The sequence below is a fragment of the Micropterus salmoides genome, unplaced genomic scaffold (genome assembly GCF_014851395.1).
Source record: "Micropterus salmoides isolate LMB-PRFRI ecotype aquatic unplaced genomic scaffold, ASM1485139v1 Ms_hic_scaffold_18, whole genome shotgun sequence".
NCBI lineage: Eukaryota > Metazoa > Chordata > Actinopteri > Centrarchiformes > Centrarchidae > Micropterus > Micropterus salmoides.
Genome location: NW_024040928.1, coordinates 11,105,286 through 11,131,405, shown reverse-complemented (window position 1 = coordinate 11,131,405; position 26,120 = coordinate 11,105,286). Strand labels below are relative to the sequence as shown.

Here is a 26,120-nt window from a genome sequence, read left to right as displayed (position 1 = left end):
AAAGGAGATTTAGATCCCAGTTAATGAGGTGGGATTTCAGACCTGGTGTCTGGTTACCTTTGAAGTCCATTCACTGCAATGAGCTACTTGAACTACGCATTAACTCTGTGGAGTCTCGAACTACATTATGACCTTCATTTATAGTAGGATCATAAACCAGACCTATTTAAGAATTATAGCCTCTAAACCACAAAGCGTTAACATTTCTACATACTGTATATATTAACATTGATGTCTGGCCCAGCGTTTCATAATCGCATCACATTTCTAAATATAAAAACACCAGTATGAGTGCGGCAGTGAAAATGACACTACACTCATGGAGTCTTTCAGCACAACTGCTGCATTCTCCCATTTTCATTTCCACACAGCATTAATAGAATTCCCTATCGCCATAAATTCCTTTGGATATCTGTGGAATTGCATTCTCTTTTGCAATAATGTCTCACCTTCTTTGAACTGCAAAACATGGTTAAAAACATCTCATGTGCACACAAAAAAAGCAAAATATGTGCAAACAGAAAATAAAGTCTGACAGAATTATGATTTGTCAGATTAAAAAGCAGTTATTTTTCTCACATGTTGTGTGTGTGTATGTATGTTTGATGTACAGTACACTAGCTTCCATTTTTATTTACCACACCAGCAACAACAAGAAGACATTCAAGACAAGGAGACAGCTAGCTATATATAGAACATATTGATGTGAGAGTGCATGAGTGCCTCAAATCTATAGCATGGATTTTCATAATAATAATCAAATTAACAGGGAAAGGCAGGTGCTTATAGTATATAAGGGGCACATGGAATCATGCTTTAAATAGGGCTGTGCTTAAAATATTGATCCAGAAATATATCATTAAGTATTCCTTGTTGATACTTGTATCGATACAGCAGGAAATGCTGTGACACAGTTTTGAAAAAGAAACATCGAACAGTAAAGACCATTTTAAAAGTTAAAGAATATTTTATTTGCACCTTAATAACTCTGGGATTAGAAACGGAAGCGTCTGAACGTTAAGGCTTTTTCTTCTCTGTTATACAGAATAATAAAGTAGAGAAATTGAATACAGACAGTTATTTACTGCATGTAATTCTAGGTAGTCAAGAGGGAGACACTCACAGAGACTGCTGCACACCAAGAGCTGCAGGGAGAGGAAATAAAATGCCAGATTCAAAAAAGTGTGGGAAACCTGAAAAGGAAACCTAAATTCGTGAAAGGATGAGGGTGGCCATGGCAGTTTGACACACAAATCTATAGACAGAGGTGTGTGTGTGTGTGTGTGTGTGTTTGTTATCTACAGTATGCAATACTGTGATCATGATTTCATATATTGTATTATGAGTCTGAGATATTTTTGGATTTTGATTGACTATCTAATCGTAAATCTAAATAAAGAAACTACAATGAGTGTGTATGTTCATTCTGTTAGCCCCTACTAAACATCACAGAAGCAATAATCTTTCCTATTGACATTTCATACCTTTTCCTGAAATTACTAGGTCCCTTTCTTCTTCACTCTTTACTTTGATGTCAGGAACATTATTTATTTTACACTTTACACTTACTTTTAACAGTTTGTATTGTGGTTTTGCTATTGTAAACACGAGAGTTGCTGATGTGGAGAAAATATTTTTGTTGTATTTCAAATGTAAATCTATTCCAATCCTGTTCTGAATTGAATGATAATTTAAAAAAGGGCTGATAAGTAGGCTATAATTCGGAGGAATAAGTATCAGAATAAACCTGTTTTACCAATGTGGTATAATTATTTTTAAGGCACACTGTGTTTTTTTAAATAAATACTGCAATAATACTAGTTCAAAGTGAAAAGTCTTTAGTTAAATTATATTTGAAAAAAAGACAGAGCAGGCACCTTTGTTTATATTACTGGAGAACATACGTTAGCTGTTGGCTAATTTATTATTCATTCATCTTACTAATACTTAGATTGGGCAGGCCTTCATAAAAGGGCCTTTACAAAAGAAATTTAAAATAAATATAGGAAATTTTGCCTTGACATAAGGGCAGCAAGGGGCAAAAGAGCAGGTGCTCAAGCCTTAGTCAAATTTTGATAGGGGTCAGCTCCATAAGACATGTAATTGTCAAGTAGATGCATGGTGCAGTGTTGGCCGTTTTCAACAGGTTTTTTAACAAGAGAATGCAGTTTCATAGGTGTTGATAGTTTTGATTTAATGCATTTATCAGGGATGTACTGGGACTGAAATTCAGCCCGGGAATTTGAGATGGAGAGGCCTTTTATGCGAGCGCCATGTGGGGGCGTGGAGAAAGATTTTTTGCAGTTATTTTAAGACAGAGTGTTACATTGTATTGTATAGTCAGAGTCCCCTGTGTTGGACCCTGACTGTGCTTGTACTAATTATACAGCTACATATGCATGAGAACATCAGTAATAAATATAACTAACAATAATCCATTCTCTGATTCCATCTATGGATGATTGCCTACCCAGCCCTGCACAGTACCCCTGTCCCTGTTTCTCCAATCCAACTCCAACTTTATTTCTAAAGCACATTTAAAACAACCAGGTTGACCAAAGTGCTGTACATGAAACAATAAAAAGACAAAATACAACACCAAACAAGTACAACATACAGATCTCATGCCGGATTAAAAGCCAAGGAACAAAAATGCGTTTTAAGTTGTAATTTCAAAACTGGAGGGCTGGGGGCCTGTCTGACATGAAGAGGCAATTAATTCCACAGTCTCAGGGCTGCGACTGAAAAATCAATCCTAAAATTAACTAGGAGCCAGTGAAGGGAGGCAAGAACAGGGGTGATGTGATCTCGCTTACGAGTTCCAGTAAGGAGACGAGCGGCAGCATTTCGAACCAGTTGTAGACGAGAAGGAGGCCTGGCTAACACTTACATACAAAGCATTACAATAATCACGGTGTGTTATCACAAATGCACTATAACCTTCTCGAAGTCTGTGAAGGATAAAAAGGGCTGTAGCTTAGTAAGAAGCCTAAGTTGAAAGAAACTTGCTTTCACAACAGAAATCCCAATCAATTTTAATACCTAGGTTTGTTACAATAGACTTAACATAAGGTTCCAAGGTGCCCAGGTCTATTTGAGAGACATCAGAGGCGCCACTGGGTCTAAAATTATGATATCTCATTAAAGTTTAAAAAACTTAAAGCCATCCAGGCTTTAATATCATTAAAACAGTCAACCAATCTTGTGCTACCATCTTTTCTTTTGATGGGCAGGTAGATTTGAGAATTCTGGTTATTGTCCTTCTCTTCCTTGTCCTTCTCCTACAGCTCCTCCTGTTCTGCCTCCTCTTCCTTCAACTGTTGTTTATAGTATATATATATATGTATATAAACTCAGGTTATAGCATTAGTTCCTGCTTGGTCCTGCCTTATCTGCGCTGCCACATCATCTTTCCACCAAGATGTCGGTTATTTTAAACATAAACATTTTAGCACACATTTCTCTTTCTTTCTTTCTTTCTTTTCGTCATATTTACCTGCTCTGTTGTGCTTGTCACACAACCCTGGGACAACACCTATTGAGATTGAACTCCCAGCTGGAAAGTAAACTCCTTTCATCTGCGCCGTTGAGCCAATCAGATTTCAGCAAAAAGGAGGGGCTGCCCGGATCCCCCCTCAATATTAAAAGTATTAGTTTGGCCCAGTCTGATAGACACAGACAACGGTCGCACTCAGCCGGCTGGCGCAGTCATGGATCAGTTAAAGTTGAACACAAGAAAAATGTAAAACCTCTTGTATGATATGTCCAAACTGGGTAGTAATTTGCCATGATCTTGAGTTGTGTTAGTGAATGTGGATATTGGTAGCAGATTTGTGATGATTATTTATTTATTTATTGTCACCATCATATGGGTGGTTTCATATGTTGTGTTTTCATTGATTATCCATTACACATTTATAACTCTTAGTTCATATTTGTTAACACTCAATCTGCATCATCAGTAGCCTACTGCTGGTGTGATTTGATCCAAGTTAATTGACAGCAGGCCGGGCAACACAAGCAAACAAACCCATAGGCCTAATTATCATCTAATTTTGATTAAACCGTTGCTAAAATCTGATTGGTGCATCGTGTCGCATGTGACGTCACTTTAATCCAATCCCACCCACATAAACCCAGCGAGAACAGAAAGGACAAAAACACAATAGCGGAAATCATCTAAATCAGAGAGTGCCTTCTCTGACATTATTGTCGTCCACTTGAACTAATCACATCAGCAGGCTCATGGCAGACATCACTGGTCCACTCAGAGAAATTTAAGTGGCTGATTAAGAAAGGCACTTTGGTAGCAGCTACCTGCCCTGAAAGACTTTAACTCATGATAGATGACAATACCCCACCAAATCGTAATTGTAAAAAGGTTTGATGATAAATATATAGTTTATATTTTACTGTCACTTGTAGGCCTTTTTTATATATATAGTTTACCATCTGTTTCCAAACTGTAGCTCCATGTAGGGTTTCAATAAGCTAAATGGTTTGAATATATGTGTATAATCATTTGTTTTCCAAGATGAAGCTTTGGATACTGTTGCCTGGTCATGATTTGCAGTAAAAAAGCTTCCGCTCTAAAAGAACATTAACCTCGTTCACACACTGGAAGTAGTGAAAGTAAACGCAGGGAAAGAGTAGACGCTGCTTTCTCCCTTTGCGCGCACTGCGAAGCGCATCGGACTGCTCTCCTCTCCTCCCGCGCCTGTTTCTGAACCTCTCTCTCTCTCTCTCTCTTTCTCTCTCTCTGTCTCTGTCTCTCGGAGGGTGTTTTAACTTTCAGAAGGCAACAACATTTCAGTCGACTCTCGAGGTGAACGTTTCAGTGGGAAGGGAGAGCTTTCATATTTATAGAGGAGAATGATTACGAGAGTGTGACGGCGGCGTTTTGCCTAGAGGAGACCTGTTCGCCCGAAATGATTGGCTATTTCTGCAAATGAGAAAGTCTACGAAATGTCTCTCTCCCTGGGCGACACCGTCAGCATCCCAGCCACGATGTACAGGCGGAAACAAGCGAGTGTTTGCGTCCTCCAAACAATATTTGGATTGTCAAGAAGTCAAAGGTAGGAAATTAATTAATGCATTCAAGCTAAAGCTTTTCTTTTTTTAGATCTTGTTTTGTTCACAGTTGGCATTGCTTTTAATATTTGTAAAACGTGATTATAATTGTGAAATGCCTTTACGCAAAATACGTTTTTGGTAATGCACATGATAAAATCTCTGAGACAGAAAGAAGTGGATAAGTGTCGCATTCCAGTGTGTCTGTTGTGATGGAGGATGTTGATAAAGAACTCAGCACACAGTTTCCACCTGCGACTGCTGGACCATAAATCCCATCCTCTTGTCGTCTTTGTGTGTGTTATAGATGTGGCATGAAGTCATCAAGTCGCTCTGTGGGCTCTGTACTGCAATAGAGCCCATGTCTGTACAGAGATCGGCCAGAAAGTGCATTTTAAGAGTATTTTTACAACCTGTAAAAACAAAGAGCATGAAAAGGAGTGGTTCAGTGTCTACATGCATCCTCATTACTTTTATTTTCATTTTTACACATGCAAGATGTCATTAGTTTAAGGTGATAACAGGGATGATTGTTTCAGCCAAGATTTTGCAGCTTGGGAAAAACAAAGAGGCATGCAGCAAGGAGCTTATGTCCTCTTTCTCACTCTGTCTCTCTCTAACACAAACACACACACACACTCAGAGAGAGCTATCAATCCCCACCTTTTGCCTCTAATCTACCCCTGGTGCCTGCAACAATTGGGATGGCACAAGTGATGTCAGGTCTGATCGCAGCTTGAACTGCAGTCCTAATAGACTGAAAAACCTTAACCAGAAAGTGGCTTGTTTTCAAAATAATTTCCAACTTAATCCACAACACATTTATTTCACTGTATTGTCTGATTTTAAGTATTTTATCTACTTATCTATCTATCTATCTATCTATCTAGCAATGAATGTTAGAGACAATGATTATCAATAGGCATTGAAGTCAACTTAGCCGGAGCCTGTCTCTCTCTAACAACAAACCACTCTATAGCATCAGTGTGCATGGCTGCTATTGACAGCGACGCCCCATTGAATTATTGATAACACATGTGGCTGCAATTTTCATTGGTGAATTTACACATCAAGGAACACTTACAAGCATCTAAAGGAGGTGTGAAAAACACTAAGCCAAGTGGTGAGAGTGTAGTTTTACACAAGAGGAGACAAGGGTCCAGAGGAGTGCAGACTTCTCTGTGGGAGGTTCCTTGCTGAGGGTTTAATGTTTTATCAGCACCACAGATAGATACGTTGAGGGGGACAGACTGTCAGCAGTGGCTGGACGGAATAGGATTCAGATTAATTTCAAATGGATTATGACATTTTACACAGTCTTCTTTGATGATAATAGTCCATAAAAGGATCAGTCAACACGGTTTTAAGCCCATTACTCACTCCTTCTTTTTCTGTTGCTTTAATCTGTCAGTGGACTTTCATGTGCCGAGGCCAGGGGTAAGGTTCACTGACAAATGTGGTTTGGTATGTATTTGCATTTTCTGCAATGAGCTCTCATGCATTACCCCGATCGGTGATCATCAATAACTACCTGGTGTAACCTTATTATGCATACAATATGCCAGCCACTGCGTTTCAAATGAAATTACAGAAAGACGAAGTTGTTGTTGTCGAGCGCAGCGAGCAGATCTCCGCATGCGGTATCCAGGAAAAGCTGTGAGAGACACAGGCTGGATGAAATGGGTGGGTAAACATGGCCGACAGATAAGACACATTGGTATTCAGCTGCATCTCGCCACGCTGGCCTCGAGGCCCTGGCTGATAATACCGTCTCTCGGCTTTGGGGTCAGAGGTCTGTGGTTGATTGGCAACGGGCTGACACAGGGAAATAGAGTGTGCTGACTGGAGTCTAATGGGGTTGAAGCGCACAGATATATAAGCATGGCTGGCATGTTAGCCGTGCCACAGTCTCATTCTTACCCTTGTGCACCTGGATGCTTACAGGTTGTCCACTAATCTATTAGCCCCTTGTCAGACACCTGTGGGCTCCCTTACACAGCAGCACTGCAGCACACAGGCCTGTGCTTGTGCCATCTCTGTCATGCTGAATTGTTTTCCTCGCAACAGCGTTTTGCTCTGCCTCATTCCCTTTCAGCTGTACCTCCCAGCTCTTTATACCTCTGTGTCTACCAACATGCCCAAATGCACTCAACCAGAGAATCACATATAAGTATGATCTCTCTCTTTCTGTCTGTCTCTGTGTTGCTCTCTCTTTCTCTCCCAAACACATCCACCCACTCATACACATATATTTACTCAGAGCTGTACACGCACAAAACACAAACGGCCAAATACAAACGTGCACACATGTAAACACACAGGAACGGTGGTTATATCTTCAATATTCATCCACTGAGGTGTCCTACTTGCTCAGCTTGCACCGAAATAGCTTATTCACACTTAAATTCCCATTAACCAGAAGAAAAGCCGATCTCTGCACCAACAACACAGCAGAACCCTTATTTAGAAGCAACACCAAAAAGATTTCTCTGAGCATGCCTAAGTAATGACACGAAGTAATCCGCTGTCAGCTTGTAGCATTTGTGCTGAGTAGGAGTGTTACAGTGGCAGAAACAGGGAAGTACTTGGAAGAATACTTATTATAGCTATATGTATTTAATCTGGTTCCTTAAACCATGTCAGAGAGAGTGAGTGAGTTCATTAGCATTGATCTGTTTGCAATACCTGATGCACTGGTCTGTGGAAGACCTTACTGAAGAGAAAACAAAATGGTAATTTTTGTCTGAGGCTCCACCATCTGCCACTGTGAGAAACTTTGAAGTCTTTAGCTCCTTTTTGGAAGATTAACATCCAGTTTTGAATTGTCGAGGCAATATCTCTTTGAGCTGCAAAACTCCACTATCAAATCCTGTGTGGTGGAAGCCAGTAAAATTAGTTTCTCCTCTTGCAAACTGTCTCACGAGATTATGCTAATCACAGCGGCGCTTCACTATTAATGCAGTAGTGATTTATTGATGTTAAAGTGCTATTTTGTAGCCCCTTTAACTTAAGTGGTTTGATTTTAAAAAAAAAAAGAAGCTTTCTGACATATTAAAAACTCAGGGACACAGGGGTTTTGTTATGTAAAAGTTGACACCCAGTTCGAACTGATAAATAGAAAGCAGTACAAATAATAAAAAAAATAGATGCAGATCATGTTTACAAAATCAGTTTTGATTACTCATCAACCCCACCCAGGAGGTCACAGCCAATTTTCAGTAATAAATCATCCCCCCCTGGGGTTGGCAGGGGTGCAGTATTTTAAGGACACTTTAGCAAGGCATTGCCAGAGGCCCTCCGGCCCCAGAAAAGCAGCAGTGTATGCAGCAACAGCATCCTAAGTAGACAGCAACCTCAGCACCTGCTCATCTTTAGTTTTTCATGAGAATTTGTTCATAACGTAAAGTACTCACATTTGTAGTCAACTGACTCAAGAACTGCATGAGTGTGCGGTCCCTGGAGCTATACGTGGACCAAAGGGCGCACTGGTGTGGAACAACAATGTCAGCACATTCAGATGCAGGAGGTCCAACGGGGAGGAACTTTGTTGGCTGTCCGGTGTTTACTGAGTGTCAGGAAGCCCGGGAGCATGGGGCTTGTATTTTATTCATGGGGCAGAAAACATGAAAAGTGCAGCAAGCAAAAACGTTTCATTATGAGGGGAGAAAGAGAGATTTAGAGACAGTGAAAGAAGCAAGTAATGATCACACAGAACATTGAAACATTTGAAAGTGAAGATTGTTATTGGCTGGTCAAGTCACTTCCTCAGGACACTGATATAGTGGGACTCTTCTGGCCTTCTGTCCTGTCCGGAGGAAGACTACCCTCGAGTATAGTTACATAAAATCTTTAATTATGGAGCTTAAGATGATGTAATATTGGAAACAGCGAGGAGAGATCTTGATATTTTTGTTACTGCTCCGGAAATCCATATGGCGATGGGGCAGTGGATAAGACAATGCCTTTGGTGAGTGATACCCAGGTTCAATTCCCCACTGTGACCCATCCACTAATGTATCTCTGAGCAAGACACTTAACCCTATGTTGCTCCAGAGGTGTGCGACCTCTGACACGTATATCAATTGTAAGTCACTTTGGATAAAAGCGTCAGATAAATGAAAAATCAAACTGGATGTCTGTTGTATTTTAGTTCATGTATGAGTATGTAAAGGTTAAGCAACATAAAGATTACAATTTTGTTGGCTGTATATGAATCAGCTTTCTAACCATGATTAACCAAAGGATAAAGAAAATACAGACAATGAGACGATTAGTGTACAAGTTATTAACCTGTGCACCTACAAGCTATTATCCATATCCCATCAGCACAATGCTATTTTGCATTATGTTTAATATGGTTGTCTTCAATTGGAAATGCCTTCTCTTTAAGCATTTGGTAATAGTGCAGTAAGCCAGCCATACACGATTGGGGTTAGGACCCCAAAAAATAATCAGCTTTTGGCATTTCTATTCAAAACGCAGATTAATCAGACAAAGGTTAAGGGTGACAACTGAGAAGCAGAGAACTGTGGGTTATTTGTTGCAGTGTGGAAATGGCTGGGAGGGAAAGTTTATAATTTGGTTTAGATATGTTTGATAGTTAAATTTAGAGTAGATGCATCCTCTACAGCTGATTCAGGCCTCTTAATCAGGCTGCCCAGCAATGCCCAGAGAAAATATTGGCATTTTACTGTATTGTTGGCATCTGTATTATAAAGACTGATCAATGGTGGCTTACTTAGGAAAGTTCTAAAGGCTGTAACCACACCTGTGTATGGTTGTGCATCTCTGGTTTACATTTATGGTGAAATGTCAGAACAGTTAAGGCAGCTTTGTATCAAACAGACAGAATTTTTTTAGAAGGGGAAAATGTATGGAAGCAGATCAAGGCTATTAAGATGTGAAACCTTTACGCAACTGAATGAATCCGTGCTGAATAATTTATTTTGCAATTGGTAACAAACATTATAACACACATTTCACTTCACAGTTCAGCACAACAGGTCATCTCACAACCAAAATGCAGTAACGTAATAAAAACACTTCATACAGATCTCAGAATCAACTCGTCCCTGAACACTGACATCATTTGTCTGCCAACAGCCACTCTTTGTCCCTCTTTACACTATGACCTTTAACAACTTTAGCAACAATTAGCGTTACAATTTAGTGTTACTATTGCTTTTGAAGTATTTTTATTTGTTGTTGTACCATAAACCAAGATTTAATTACAACAATAAGGCCACTTGTTTATTGCACAGGTTGCCCCTACCTTACAGTTTATGTCTCAGAAATGACAGAAAATCAGAACTGCAGCAATACGCTTCAATTGGTGATACTTGTTTGTAATTTTTGAGAAATTCCAAGTACACAAAATGAAACTAAAGTACGGTAATTCCAGTAATACAACACAAAACTATACATATCTCCTATACATACTTGTATAGGAGAGCTACAGTTCTACTCAACCCCGTCTTCTGCAACCCGGTTTTCTCATCCCCATCACACCTCATGTCCTCTCTTGCAAAGCACCTTGCAAAAAACTTTTTGCGTGTCTAATGCATCCTTGGCAACCTTCTACAGATATGTCCAGACATCCAGCATTCATTGTGTCCAAGAGGGACATCTGATCATGTGACTGGGATGTGTGGGCTTTGATTACAAAACATTCTGGATTCTGCCTTGTGTGCCAATGTAAAAAAAAAACTGTAATTAAAATTTGAATACCACCAAATTTACAACACTTCAAAATTTTCACTAGTCAATTTCAAGTTGTGCAATTTTTTAGGGTTCACAAATTCAGATAAAATGAAAGTGCCCAATATTAAAGAATACTGAAAGTGCCCAATATTTAAAAAAAACGATATATATATAACTTATATATCAATAAGCTCAATTCAGAACTAAAAATTATTAATTTACTTACATTAATTACAATACTGTTACAGGTTAGTAGCATAGAACATATTTATAAGCTCTGCCAACTGTGTTTTTGATGATGACCATCTACAACCAATTTTCTTTAAACTTTTAGCATATATTCAAATAGTAAAGAAAAGTTGCCACCAATGTTAAACAAATACTAACATAAATGTCAGCCATTGATTCCCAAAGATAAGCCCTCAGAGCTTTATAGGTGAAGGAGAAGTGAGGCTGATGACACCAGATAACAAAACAACAGAGCAATAACAATCAAATTACATTAAAGTTGACAGCAATGCTGTGATGTATTGCTGTTACTAGTCTGGTATCTGTATGTATGTGTGTGTGTGTTAACGTTATGTGTCTAGAGTGAGGAAGCAAATTAAACTTAATTGAATCATCTGCAGGGTGCAGCTCCTGACAAGCGGTATGCTGTAAAAGTTGTTGCTGCTGAGGGAACGACAGCTAAACTTTGATCTAATGAGAGAAAGTGTTTGGTAAACTGCAACCTGCTGGTAGATGTCAAAATAAAAATGTCCTTCCACTTTTCATATCGAATCTAAAAACTCTCCCTTTCTCTGTTGCTGCTTGTTTCCTTTCCAGATCTCAGAAGGCTGAATGCTGAATGCAATTAACACCTTAACACCTGACATCAACACACACCACTGAGGGGTGCATCTGGTTTTATTTCACCTGTCACTTTACCATCTTCTTGTCAGACCTAACGTCCCCGAGAAGCCCCACCCACTTGCCTTTTGACCCCTGTTGCTATGGAGAATCTCAGTGAGCTCCAGAACCCGTTGTTGGACAAAAACAGTAAGCACATGGTCAACGGCTATGGGGGTGACTTCCCCAACAACCAGTACCAGGAAAACATTATTAATTACTTTGCTGGAGGAGGAGGTGAGGGAGGAGGAGGAGGAAAGGTGAATAACAGCAACGTAGTGAGCGGAGGTAGTTACAATACCAACGGGAAGATGAAATCTCAGCAGCTTTTGGACGCCACCTCGCTGCATCTGGCAGTAGAGGCCTTCTACAGACCCAACTTCATCCTGTACAAGGAAGACAGTGGCAGCATCAAGGCTAAGGAATACAAAAGCGAGTGCTGTGAGACCACCTTCACAGAGAAGAAAGCGAAGGAGGTGTCCAACACAGCAGGAGCGGACACTGCTGGCACCGAGGATCCCCAGGCGAAGCTGCTGGAAGACAGCGAACACATCAAAATCCAAACTGTTTCCTATGAGGTTGAGGAGGACGAGTATGTGGAGTATGAGGTAAGAGAGACAATGCATGAATATAAGAAACCAAGAAAGCTAGCATTTGGCCAGAAAGTTGTTGTTTTTTTAAACTGATCAGATGAATAGTATTTTTTGTGATATTCAGTGCTGAATTTCATTTGAAGCCCAATATCATACTGATATATCCATCTTGGATACCTGCAGTGTGTTTGTGATAAATAAGAGAAAGAGGGAGCATGCTTGTATCCCTGTGGTGTATCATAACGTGACTGGGCTCGATGCCTGGACATTTTGCAAACCACAAATCCCATTTGATCCAGTGACCTTGGCCTCAATTCCCAACTCTAGTAAAATTCGTTAGATAATAATAAATCATCCATGCATGCCTCACCCAGGGATATTAGGTGCTACAGTACTGCAGCATTAGCAACGGTATTTTCACTCACAACTGGCACGGCCAATAGCACAAAGCACTCCAAGAGGATTTAGGGGATTGGACAGGCGGAATAGGGTGTTGAGGTCGACCCATGTCCTGCAAGGCCTAATGGACTGACTGCCACACACCCGTGAGTCCACTAGAATTAACCTGGATTGCTATGATAAACATGTAGTGCTGAAATGCAACGTGACATGAGTACATATAGTATAGCTTGGGGGCTCACTCCGCAGAAAGAAACTGGCAAAAAAAACCATAACAAACATGGTTCTTTACTAGCTATACTCAGAGAAAGAGATGTAAAAAATGAATGTGCAGACCAAAGATCAAACAACCTGCACATTTCCTGAAGTGAAAAATTTTCTTCTGTCTGTCTTTTTTTCTAAACTTAGGGCAATGCACACAAAAACAGAACAGATGAGTTAGAAACAATATTATGTACCACCTGGAGGCTCCTCTTAGCCGTTCAAAGGTTAACTGAACACATTACCATATTGTTCATATTTTTCCACATAGGCCTACTTCCTGTTCACAAATAAAAAAGCATCATCAGACCCCTTAGCCAGTTTTGAGATGTAAAGAGGAAAATACACATACACATTATTATGTAGCTTCCCACCAGTAGACCATTGGTACCACAAAGTGCAGGGTGTCTCCACCTCCCACAGTCCACAGTCTGACACTATTCAGAGACCTCAAATAAGAAAGCCCTTTTGCTGACACACACAGACTAGTTGGTGTTCAGCACTTAACAAGAAACCACTGTACAAGATGTACTTATTATGTAACCTGACTCCGAAATTGCATTTTAGCAAACACAGAACAGTTAATCTCCCAACCATTTTTGTTATTCATTATTTATTTCCTCTTGTGGTTCTTTGATAAAAAGTCATAGGTACAAGCCTGTGTTTATTAAAATTTTGAAGCAGACTTTAACTAAGACTTTGCTTCACAGATCTTTAAATTCTGTTCTGTGCGCCACTTATGGTGGGTGGAAACTAAATATCTCAATCTGCAGCTTAAATCAGTTAATTTTAAATTATGCAGAATTAAGCAAACATGGAAATGTGTTTTGTTCCTGTGAAGAAGTGTTTTGAATTCACTACTGCTCTGATTGGTGCCTCTGGCTGGCCTCTTTTCCATGGCAATGGTGGCAGAGGCCCGTGGGAATAGTAGTATTTAGACCGGTAGACATGTAGACAAAACATGATTTCTCAGAAATGAAGTTGAGATTAATTAAAACTGGTGGTCAAAAACATACCTATAGGCTCATTACATCATCTAGGAATGTTTCTATGTTAACTAACACTGAGGACTGAGAATAAAGAAACTTCTAACATGGGAGTACAAAATGTTTTGCAACTCTGTTGATTATAATTTAAATGTATTGTAATAGCTGTATAAAATGATACATGGGGTTAAAGTCTGTTTATTTTTTTCAAAGTTTTCTCTAATTTAATTAAATTTATAGCAGTTGGTTCATGTAAAGGCCAAGTATAATGTGGGTGTTCATTTGTATTCATGAGTATGTGCTTGTGTTTAATTAAGTTTGTGTTTTTCCAAGTGTTATATTCACTATATTAGTTCAGGAGCAATATTTCATATAAATGCTTGTGTGGAAGTGGAAAATAATAAGTGGCAATACAGTTCACATGGGTGGGGGGGGGGGGAAGAAAAACGGACATATGGTAATTTATCAATGCACCAAAACACCAAGTAATTACAAAAAGCCCCCATATTAGGCTGATTTGGTAACATCACGGTCTCAATGCTACGCAGATAATGTAATATCCTATTTAAATACAATTGTGGCTGTATTATTGGTGTCCCCTTCAAAAATCACTTTTCTTATGTTTATTTCCCCCCCTGACTGTTCAATGAAATGTAAATGTGTATCGGCTGGTACACCTCTGGCTAAATCTGCATCTGTCCACTGCAGATGCACTATCCCCAACCTGGATGAATAACTAGTATACATAACATTAAATAAAAAGTATAATGTTAGTATAATATTAATATATTTATAGGTTACACTTTATTGGATAGTCTGCCTAGGGCTGGGCTTATTAGGTACGTTGATATAATTTCAAAAGATATAAAATTAGACAATACCGTTTATACCGATATAGTTCAATATGTTTCCGTAAAGTCCTCCAGATTTTGCTTGTCTCTCTCCCTCACCGCACAGCCCAACCCCTCCCTCTGTGTCTGCACGCAGCCGTCTCACAAACTCACAAACAAGATGGAGGGAGACACAATGCTGGTTGACACTGCTGAAGACCTGGCTTGTAAAAAAAAAACAACAGTTCTGTCAGTGTTTCCCACACATACACGTTATTTTGGAGGGCCGCCCAGGTTAGGCGACACATTGTTGCATTTTTCAGAGAAACACAGAGTTATTATGTTACAAGTTGTGACACGGTGGATATTTTACAAGAGCGGACCAGGTGACTTAGACAAGTGACATTGAACATACCAGTCAGATGTCCTTCGTTGGCTACCATGTTGGTTTTGTTTTGAACAGCTACGTCGTCATGGAACCATGGTAGGACAAGTCCAGAAGGGAAGTTATGTTTTTTTGGGCGACTTTATATAAAGTCGCCTACTACTGATGGAGAAGTCATTGGAGCAGACATAAAGGGAGAGAGAGAGACGGAAAGAAGTGCAGCAGAGGGATGTTAGGTCTAGGGCTGGCTATGTAATTTTTTGAGCTTCAACACTTCGATAGTAATTAAGAGCAAATAATCGAAGCCACCCGAATAGGAGGATGGCAGAGAACAGACACTACAGTACGTAGACGAGGGCACAGGGACAACACTTGTAGTGTAAAAAACATTTGAGTAAGTCTCATCCATTACCCGCCCGGGAGATGGTTCCAGGCAGGGGCGCAAGTTAGGACAATTCCAAGGGCCTTTGACTGACAGGGGCCCCAAAAAATGAGTAAAACTAATATACAATAATATTATACGTTATATAAACCATCATCATTGAGTATATATATACATATATTTCAAATATAATAATAAAATGAATGAACTCTTTGTTTTTACTTGTTTTTGGCAGTAAATGTTAAATATCCCCATTGACCAAAAAGTAAACCACTGACCACCCCCCCTGTATCTGCATGAAATGGTTTGGTCCTGCCTCTGCACTGATCAGTGACGTGTTTAGTTTGCAGTCAGTAGATGCGCCAGAAACACAGTGATCACAATGTTGCCTAGTAAACCAAACTCTGGTTTTCAAAAAAGGAAAGAATGAAAAGAGAGAGAGGAAAGACAAAGGAAAAGATGTCAATCTGTAACCCAGATTTTCACCAGGAAAGGTAGGCAGCATTTAGACTGTGAGTGGTATTAACCTGTTGGCTTAATGTCCATAGTGAAATAAGCTATCTAGCTACAGACTAGTGTTAGCCTACATTTCATCAACATTTAATTAGTACAGAGAAACGGTTAGCAAGATATTCATATTGAATCATTGTCCCTGCTCCTTTTAGCAGACTAACAACAGATGAGTCAGCAGCAGCCCAGTCTCCCCATAACTGTAGCCTCCCTGTCCCAGTGAAGAAGGTGAGCAACAGTGTGTTAATAACATCATGCCAGGGAGTCTATGGGGATTTCTCTGTGTCTCTTGCTCTTTTTATCATAACAAAAAGAAAATTAAATATTTATTAATGACAGAAATTCAAAGACAAATTATTTTCTTACATAATGATCATTATGAAATAAAATAAAAACAACCTTCTGTCTGCACTGGATGCTGGACAGTTGGAAACGGTCAGTAGCTTACCTCAGCTTGCATGTAAGTTACAGACATGATATGATATGTTCATTTAGATTAAATTATGGCCGTTAAATGATATCTATAGACTTTATTATTCCCATTATGAAGGGCAATTCATTTGAGAAGCTTGCACAGACACAAAATCTATCGTATCTAATGTAAGTAATCAAGTGGTAGTGATACAGAACTGTAGGTAATTTGGGTCAATGTTCTGTAGTGTTAGTGTCATTTATTGGTAAATATTTAAGCTTTTTTTCTCATTAATGTTAAGACAATTTTATCTCTTAATTTTACAATAAAAATACATTGTGACTGTAAAAGATTGCCTTAAGGACATTTTTTATGGTGGCTTTTAATCTTGCATCAAATAGTGAACTGCATGCTGTATGCAGAATTGCATGTACAAATCACCAGCAGCAAATATTGGGCTAGTACTAGTATTGAACTACAAGAAGCAAGACAGTTGCAAGCCTTTAATTAGAGTTATGTAAAGTTTTTGATGGGACAGTTAGGTCATAGACATGCGGTGACACAAACTGTTGTCATCTCAGGCGTCATATATAAACGCTTTGGAAAAACCCTGTCTATTGTATGCAAAACGTCAATTTTGCGTGTGTATGATGCACTGCAGTTTGCCATAGCGTTGCAACACAAAGGAGGCTAACACACGACATATATACTGACTTAGGTTTAGGCACTATCTTCTGTGACGGTTAAGGTTAGGGTAAGTTGCCTTGGGGGACTGTGAATGCCTCAAACACAAACATCTCTAGCTAGCAACCCCCAGGGGCATCATATACAGACGCGCCTGGATGCATCTCATAAACACACAAAATTGACGTTTAGCGTGAAATAAATACGCTTGACAAGCATTCATATATAATGCCTGGCATGAGAAAAGGCTGGAAAACAACAGCTGCGCAGAAGCGGAATGGGGCCCAATTAGATTTTTTTGTCATGGGGCCCAGAACTTCAGCCGGCACCTCTGTTTCCAGGTGCTTGCCACTGGAAAAGCCTAGGGAAAAGTCTGTGAGCTGCTCTTTATTGGAGGCGTGGAAGGTTATCAGATGTACACCTGGCAAGCAGACCACGGAGTGCCCGTCGCTGTAGTCTTTTCTCCTGTAAAACTGGGGTATTCTTTTTGAAAACTCACCTTCTCAGGTGAGATTTTTGCTTTACTTTAAGCACTCTCAGCACGCTTTAGTTTTGCAAGAGAGAAGACTTCAGTAGCAGAAGAAGGATAAATACCGAAGAAGTTCTGCTGAGTGAATGAGTATCGGATGGGGGAGAGATAGCGGCGGTCATGGGTGTGCAAGTCTGCCTGTGTGTGTGTGAGAGAGAGAAAGAAAAAGAGAGAGCGCTTCATTTATTTATTCTCATAGCTAAACTAACTAAGTTATTATTACTAAATCTTTGTTTTTAAGTTTGTTATGGCAAGGCTAGCAGACCCAAGTGCAGGACTAAGAAAGGGAGAAAAATTTATTGCAGGGTTAAATGGATCGTATATTTAGCACGGGAAGAGCGAGGCATGGTGAAAGTAGATGTTTGCCGAACCGGGTTGGTGGCTGCTGTCCAGCGCAGGGGGAACCGTAGCTGAGAGTCCAGAGTGAGAGAGTCTGATCCGAGCAGGTCCAGAGCAGAATCCGGGAATAGTTTCGCCAGGCAGGGGTCCAGGCGGAGAGCGCACGGGATGAGTGGTGTTTTCGGTAGCGGAACTAAATCTAACACATTATTATGCAAAATTTACTTTTAACTTTAATTATAGCGACTAAATGCTCTTCTTCTACAATTGGCCTAATATAGCCTAATTATTTTTGCGTTCATTATGTTGTTGTTTGTTTGTTTCCAGCCTACAGTTTACTGATTAATTTTAAAATGTAGGACATTTGACTGTTTTGATCTGTTAAATTAAGCAATTTTAAAATTAATAAAAGCCATAACCGTCACACTACTGCACTCAGTTTAAAGTGCTCCCACACAGCTGAGGGCTTCATTTCATTTTCCCTTTGATGTGAACTGCAGCGTTACGTTCACTGCTGTCGGCGTAGGTCAGGCGCGAAAAACCCCCTCAATAATCGAATCTCATGATTGAAAATTGAATGTGCACCCAAAGGTCGAATATTCGAATATTCGGGTCCAGGCCTAGTTAGGTCTGTGAGAGTGAAGGGAACAAGCTACTACAAATAGTAAAAACATACCCCCCTCCCAGCCACTTTGCAAAAAAAATACAGATAGGCCTATATATTTTATACCGGTATTCAGCCTGACAGTACCAGTATATGACTTTTTGGTCCATATTGCTCAGCCCTAAGTCTGCCTACAGATAGTATTTGTAACATCAGCTTGAGATTCAACAATTCAACTGTTTCACAAATAAAACAGTTTTCTGATATTACACCACTGTAGTTAAAGTTGAATTAAGGCTAATGTTATGTATTCATTATAATTTATATATATACTATATAGCTTACCACTAATATAATATTAATTTCCGTTAATATTAATATAACATTAATTTCAGTTGGACAGCAGTTTCATTTTTGTGGGTCATTTTTATACATTAAATCTTTTTGCAAGAAAAATGCTCTGTGTTAATGCTTAGTACTAATTTGACTAAGTTTGCTGTAATGCAACAAATGTCCTGTATCATCCACGCTGTGATTGGTTGGTTCACGAAAAGAGACATTGACAAGCAACTTTATGCAGACAAGTGCATTGGCACTTGATCTTATTCCTGCTCTGTCTCCGCCGACAGAGATTAGACTGGCAAGAATGGGAACAGGTGAGCGTCACAGAGTAGTGCCCACTGGGTAATGCAGTTCATTTAGGGCCATACCGGTGATGCTAAAAACATTCACCTGAAAATTCTAGATTCTATTTCAGTTCCATTGTCCTTTTCTCTTTATAACGTGGCTACAAAGAAGAAGACAGGCTTAGGCGGCGGAGGCTTCCTCTGAAGAGGTTGGGATCGGCAGTGTAACAAAAGGATGGAACATGATACTTTTATATAGAGGCAATTTTCTTCAATTTTCTGAACTGTTCAGCTCTTTATAGTAACACAGTGGTTGTGTGTGTTTTGATGGATGGGGGTTTTTTGGAAGCCTTCTCTTTGAGGAAAAGATGGATGTTGCACAGCATGATTTCACATGTCTTTTTGATTATGGATACAGTATGACAGTGATTAGTCTTGGTGTGTCATTATAAGGTAGTGTAAGCTCGAGAGTAATGATACACAGTGTTGGGTAGGTACTCAAAAAAGGTAATGGATTAAACATTACTAGTTACTTTTTTTTTAAGTAATGCCTTACTTTACTAGATTGCTCAATGCTGAAAGTAACTAGTTATAGTACTAGTTACATTAATTTTGAATTATTGCATAACATTGTTCACGTTGTGAACATCAGCCCAACATTTGTCAAGAGAAGAACAAGGCTAGAGTACAGAAGCCTACTATAATGCTTAAAACTTTATTTGGACATTTCATTGGTATTTATTTATTTTCTCCGTGAGAGGGAAGAATTTAGAAAGTTGTGTGGTGCTGTAGAGAGCCCCCAGATGGAGTATTGCATGGATCATGCGTATTCATCCAGCCAAGAATCTCGAACCATTGTGGAGCGACCAGCCCAATGCGGACGGTCAGGTGATCATTCCCTCTGGCTGGATGAAGTCTGATGCTCCTGATGATCCATGATGATAGAGAAATATAGAGATTAATGTAAAGCAAGCTGTCAATATTTTAGATAGACCCCCAAAATATCACAAATCATGCTTTTAGGGGAGCTGATGTCTTATTAAGCTCCCCCATAGTTCGCACCCTGGGCAGGAGTCAACAAATCAAATCGATTGTCAGACAAGCTGTTCCTCCTCAGAGCCAGTACAAGACTGCCCAGGCTAAAGAGTAAACATAAACATGCACAAAAAGGACGTTTAATTTATTTTTCTCTCCTCCCGTTATGCGGTTAGTTCAACAACCAGTTTGCAAGTAACGCCATGATTTTGTTATTAGTAACTGTAATGTGATTACTGAAGTTATCAACAGTAATGCGTTACGTTACTGCGTCACAGACAAAAGTAATCCGATTACAGTAATGCGTTACGTGTTTCCCCCAACACTGATGATACATGACTACTACTAGCTACTAGTATAGGTATTGTTGTGATGTATCACAAAATGGACAGGGAAAAAAATCTTTAAGGTATTGCTGATCATTATATCCCTCGACAGTATGCGCACTTCAAGCATTACAAGTGACACTAAATATAAAAATATTAAAGCCTGCTCACACCAGCATTTCAAATGGCAAATTCTATTCATGAAATCACCACAATTAGCACATTAGCAAGTCTGCATACATTTTTTTTGCAACAAGTTAAACTTTGGAGAACTTTGACCTGCAAGGTTGCACCAATGACGATACCTTGCCATCTTTACAGTGCCAACTTTTTAGAGAACGGAGAGCTGGAATGTTCAAAATGTAGGGAGCTAGTGTAGCTTATTAGCTGTGTTACTCCTCAGCTAAAGTATGAACTGCTCCACAAAATGACATGGTTTACAGACAGTTATGAGACAGAAGTCAACGATACAAACATGTCCTGTGAAAAACTGTGTGGACCAGTAGCGACCAAGCTAATTGCTTGCTAACTGACAATTAGCCATACCACTTTCTGGTGTGAACCGGCCTGTATGGACACATCCTTCGACATCTGGACTGTGTTTTTAAAGTTTTTAAATCCCTCTCTATTGTGTCTGTTTCTCTTTATATGTAGCTCCTCCTTAATGAGTTGTATTAATTCAATAAAGCAATCAGTAAGGCGTAATGGATTTTGCCTGACTCAGCTCAAAAGTGGTCAGCAAGAAAAGAGTTTGTGTCCCTAAAAATTATGTTTTTCACCAATCATGTTGCCTAACTGAATCTTGCACAATGTCTAATCCATAATCCTCATAATCCTGTGATGTGGAAGGATGCAGCCCTTACAAATGCATATTACGCATGTTATCTGAAAAGATTTCATCAGCACTTGAGATGTGACAGTGTTTAGCAAGCTGCTTAACTACTGTAGCTTTCTTTGAGATTAGCAAACTTTTCTTGCTGTGAACCAAAACACGTCCCTCACAGGTTGATACACCAACAAATATGTCAAAACTTCACAATATGTAACCTGCTTTATTAGAACGATTACAGTGATCAGAGCTATTATTGTCAACTTCACTAAGAACTGGAGGAAGACTTGGCTTGAGGAACTGACAGAAGGATTTTTAGAGGTACAGACTGTTATGGGAGGTTGCCACCGCTCGACAGGTGTTGCATTCAGTACGGGAAATGATGTAAAATTATAAGCTTTAAGTCCTCACCAATTCATAAACGGTCATTATTACTCCAGGCAGTACAAAATGTACTTTGCTTTCCCTTTAAATTGCAGATTTTCAAAGCATGGTGTTTTCAAAACTGATCGCTAAACAATACAAATGGGAAATTGCTGCAGTGGAATAAAGAGTTCTGTATTTTATTTAGAAATTGATTTATTAAATGCACAAATTCTCCAATTATCAAAATGTGTGAGCAGATTACAGATCAGTCAAGTAGAAGAGAAATTTCATCATGATTATTTAAATGACATTTTCCGTAGTTTTAATTTCCCTGTCAAATTTAAAATGCTTTTTAAGAAACTGAGTTCAGTAATAGCTGCTAGACAACAAACATTTCTTTCGAGCACCAAAAACATCCAATTATCAATTATTGGTAAGATTCACTGAAAATGAATTCTCTTTGTCAAAAGCCTTTTCATACCTTGCATCTTCACATAACAATTCTCTTTATCAGTTGTCCGCTTTATGACTTTTAAATCAAACGAGACTTTCTCTTCCTCCTTTTTCATTAACTTGCATTTATTCTTTTTGAGCAGAATATTAGAAAACAAACAACATAACAGCAGTTTGTAAGCAGAACATCTAATAAATAGAGGGTCTGTGATAATAAGCACTAGCTCTGCTGAAGTACCCCTATAAGCTAGGCACTTAATCCCTCTCAGCTGTAAGGTCGCAGTTGTGCACTCTTCCCTTCATGTAGAAGATTAAAGCAAAGAGAATTTTGCCTTCAGAGGCCGGCAAGCCTAACACAGAGCTGAAGTCTTTCCATGTTACAGATCTCTGTGCCGGACAACCAAGAAAATCTCATCTGTCTTCTCTTATCAGTTCCAGCCTTAACATATGTACAGTGAGCACCGGAGGTCTGCCAAGTGGACCCAACTCTGTCTCTGCCTCCCTCCTAGTCTCACTGCTCACTGGCAGATGAGATCATGTCCACACTCGCAAACAATCAAGCTTCATATGGAAAAAGCCCTGCTGTTTGGCTTTCCATCCACACCCAAAAAACACTGCTCTTCTAAAACGATGACACGCTGTATGCCTGCTCACATCCCTGCTGTGATCACTATTTTTGAATGCCAATACAGAATATTACACAAGAGAAGCAAACCTGTACTTACATTGATGCTGTCTGAAGATTTCTCAAGCGTGAAACAGTGATTTGACTGACAGTGTCAGTACTGCAGTGCCAAAATTACCTATGGTTAACAGGTAGCATTTATGAGCCATGACAAATTAATGTTTTGCTTTATACCCATTCAGTTGTCTGACAACAGCATCAGAAAAAAGCAACTTAATTATGTGCATGGCTGTACCATTAAGGTGATCATGGAGAGAAGGCGGTGTTGTTTGTCAAAACTGAAGAGGAGGAAGAAGAAGAAATTTAGCCATTTTTCTGATTTGTGTGTCAGTGTTGACCTATTCTGACCTGGAGAGGCTGGTGTTACAGTGTTTTTAGATGTACCTGCCTTAGATGGACATTGTTAGATGCAGTGACACAGTGAGGGTTGACGGCGTACTGTTGCTCCTTCCTTAAGCATAATAAACTGGGATTCCAAATGAGGACACACCTGGCAAAGTTAGTGCATCTAACAACGTTGGAGAAACAGCAAGATTTTGAAAGCATCCAACTGAAAAAATCTTACCACCTACCACCTCCTCCAAAACACATTTTCATGCGCAATGATTGCATACGTAGAGTGCGCACAGGTAGGCAGGCAGGTAAGCCTGCCAATCATTCCGACCGGATTTTAATCATTTTGTGTCAGCATTATTATTTAATTTATAGATAGCTGTTGGGATGTAAAGAATTTAAACACATTTACAATGTTGTTTGATGATGTCATGTGGTGAGGGGACTCTCTGTCTCTTTGTTTTGTTTTGATAGTCACACCTACCGGGAAAATCAGGTTGGTGAGTAAGACTCAGTAATGAAAAAACAGAAGTTGCTAACTGTAATGTTGTGCCATTTATAATAATAGAAGCCTGGGTATATCAAATGTTATTTGTTGCTAACTCACAAACTCAGTTGACATACATTACAGTGAGCATGGTGTTTCACTTCTTATGCTACTGACCTTGCCAATAGAACAGTTCTGGACTGGCAGACTCTGCCACTGACAATGCAAACCACTGTACAGAGTGGTAACTAATGAGTGGTAGTGCATTTAATGGCTATAGCAGAATAAATACCAGTCATAAATAGCATCAAAATTGTGTTTAATATGATGTAAATTGTATGGATTTTAACTGGATTGGATTGGAATGGATTATAAGGACAATGCTTGCCAGCTGATGTGACCCTGGATATCTTTGATCTTGCGGTCATGCATTCAGTCCAATAAAATTTTAATGTATTTTCACCTGCATAAAAAATAGCACTTGAGGTAGGTATAAAACCCACCATTTCTATTTGTCTGCCATCTGCTACACCATCTCTGGTGCATGAAATTTGCATTTATCAGTACATTTCGTATTCACATAATAATTTGAGCATGTGGTAGACCTGCCCCGGTGCGACATTCCAATAAAAATGACCTCTTCTCCGCTCTTCTACAGCAGACTGTACCCTTTTTTTCAGCACAGGCATTGGAGTGCTGAAATCGTGGCCGTGGGTGTGAAATCAATAGAGAGATCTGTTTTAAAATAAGCATATTTCTAACTGCCCTCAGCCTCACCTCTGCAGCATTTTAGATCAGACCAGTTATGATTGGAGGGGTTATCTATTCTCACTAAATCTGAGGGGACATGAGTGCTCATGTCTTCATTAAATCTAAAATGTAGTCATGCTGCAGTTCAGTGCACACATATTGTTCATTTCTGAAGGTTTCAGTACTCATTATTAGCCTGCCTCATATATTATGGTGAAACCTTTCAAAGATATCCCATTTCTCATTTAGCAGTAAATGACAAACCAATCTCTTGGATCATTTCAGTTCAGCAGCAAATGGGTCTGTCCAATGGATTTTAAATCTTGCTCTCCTTTGTTAACTTGGGATATTTATCCCATGGTTTGTTGTGTCTGTCTGAGCTATAGAAATCGTAAGCTGCACTCTGCGGCTCCAGAAAAGTAATGGAAATTGTGACATGTCAAAGAATATAACTATATTATAAATGTAACAAGAACAAATAAGTGCCCTTTGGTGTTTTCTCCCGGACTGTGATCTCACCATGTCGACCATGCAGTCAGGCATCTCAAACATTTTCTTTCTTTGTGCAACTCTGACATAGCCTTGGCGAGAATTCCATTGAAATTGTATATTATCTAAATCCTAATTTCCGTTTTCAGAAATATGGCCTTAAACTTGACGTTTGCTTACAAAAGCTCACAAAAGCCATTTGAATGACCATCACTGATCATGTTCACACTTGGCCCTTAAAGGGTTGATATCAAATAACACATTTCATCTGTATTTAAAGAGTTTCTGAGTGTTCAAGGTCCAATTGAGCAAATTCAACCCGAGTTAAAGTCACCAAGTACATACTTGTACTGACACACTACATATAAGTACATAGTGATCACGTCTGTCCAGGCTGCTTTTACGCTCTCAAATACTTATTTGTGCGCTCAAATCACGTGCACGTGCCTGTTTTTTTAATTAATTAAATGCCATAGCATCTTAAATTGCATTATAAGTGGACAGAACTTTTTTTACACCGTTTTACACCATGTACAGTGTAGGTTTATTTTGGTCACCAAAGTTTAATTGTTGTTTTAAATGGACAAATGGTAGGAGTAAAAAAAGACTTGATAGAAATACCTCTTATAATAGTAATGAACTTGTATATGGTCTTATAAAGAGTTTTTGTGCTCCAAGATGTACAACTCTTTTCTGTACAAGCTAGTATGGGTGTCTCACTTTCTCACTGGTCATCCAGTTTGTGATACATACATTTCGCAATTCTCATCAAGGATCTTAGTTATTCAAGGAAGGTTAAAATCAAGGATAACTGGACTTGAAGATGTTGAAATGCTTCCCCACATTCAATACTACACACTTTGGACTGAAGGGAACTTCTTGGGAGATGTGCTATAAAAACACAGTGTGATCACATAATAGTCATGAAATCCATTCAAGAAATACATGTGCAAAATTTAGGGTAGCTGTATTTGAGACAGTATGAGCAAAAGGGGCTGGTCTGAATAACTGGTCTGTTTATGTAAAGAAAATGATATGTGAAAAGTGGTTATACGGTCAATTAGAATATAAGCAATAAAACAATCTCCTCATTCTTGGTGTTGAATGAAGTTCTTGAAAAATAAATAAAGTAGTACAGTATGGTGTCTCTGCCAAGTTCACTGTTGTTT

At 39.2% G+C, this 26,120-nt stretch overlaps 1 protein-coding gene across 1 annotated transcript in view; it reads left to right on the top strand.

The window, feature by feature from the left end:
- Positions 1-4,704: 4,704 nt before the first annotated feature.
- The window catches only part of syndig1l (synapse differentiation inducing 1-like), a 48,942-nt gene continuing 27,526 nt past the window's right edge, over positions 4,705-26,120 (top strand). Inside the window, exons 1-2 of the mRNA XM_038726068.1 lie at positions 4,705-5,075; positions 11,596-12,266. Coding sequence (XP_038581996.1) covers positions 11,763-12,266 — 504 coding nt within the window. The 5' untranslated portion in view covers positions 4,705-5,075; positions 11,596-11,762. The remainder of the gene's footprint in view (positions 5,076-11,595; positions 12,267-26,120) is intronic.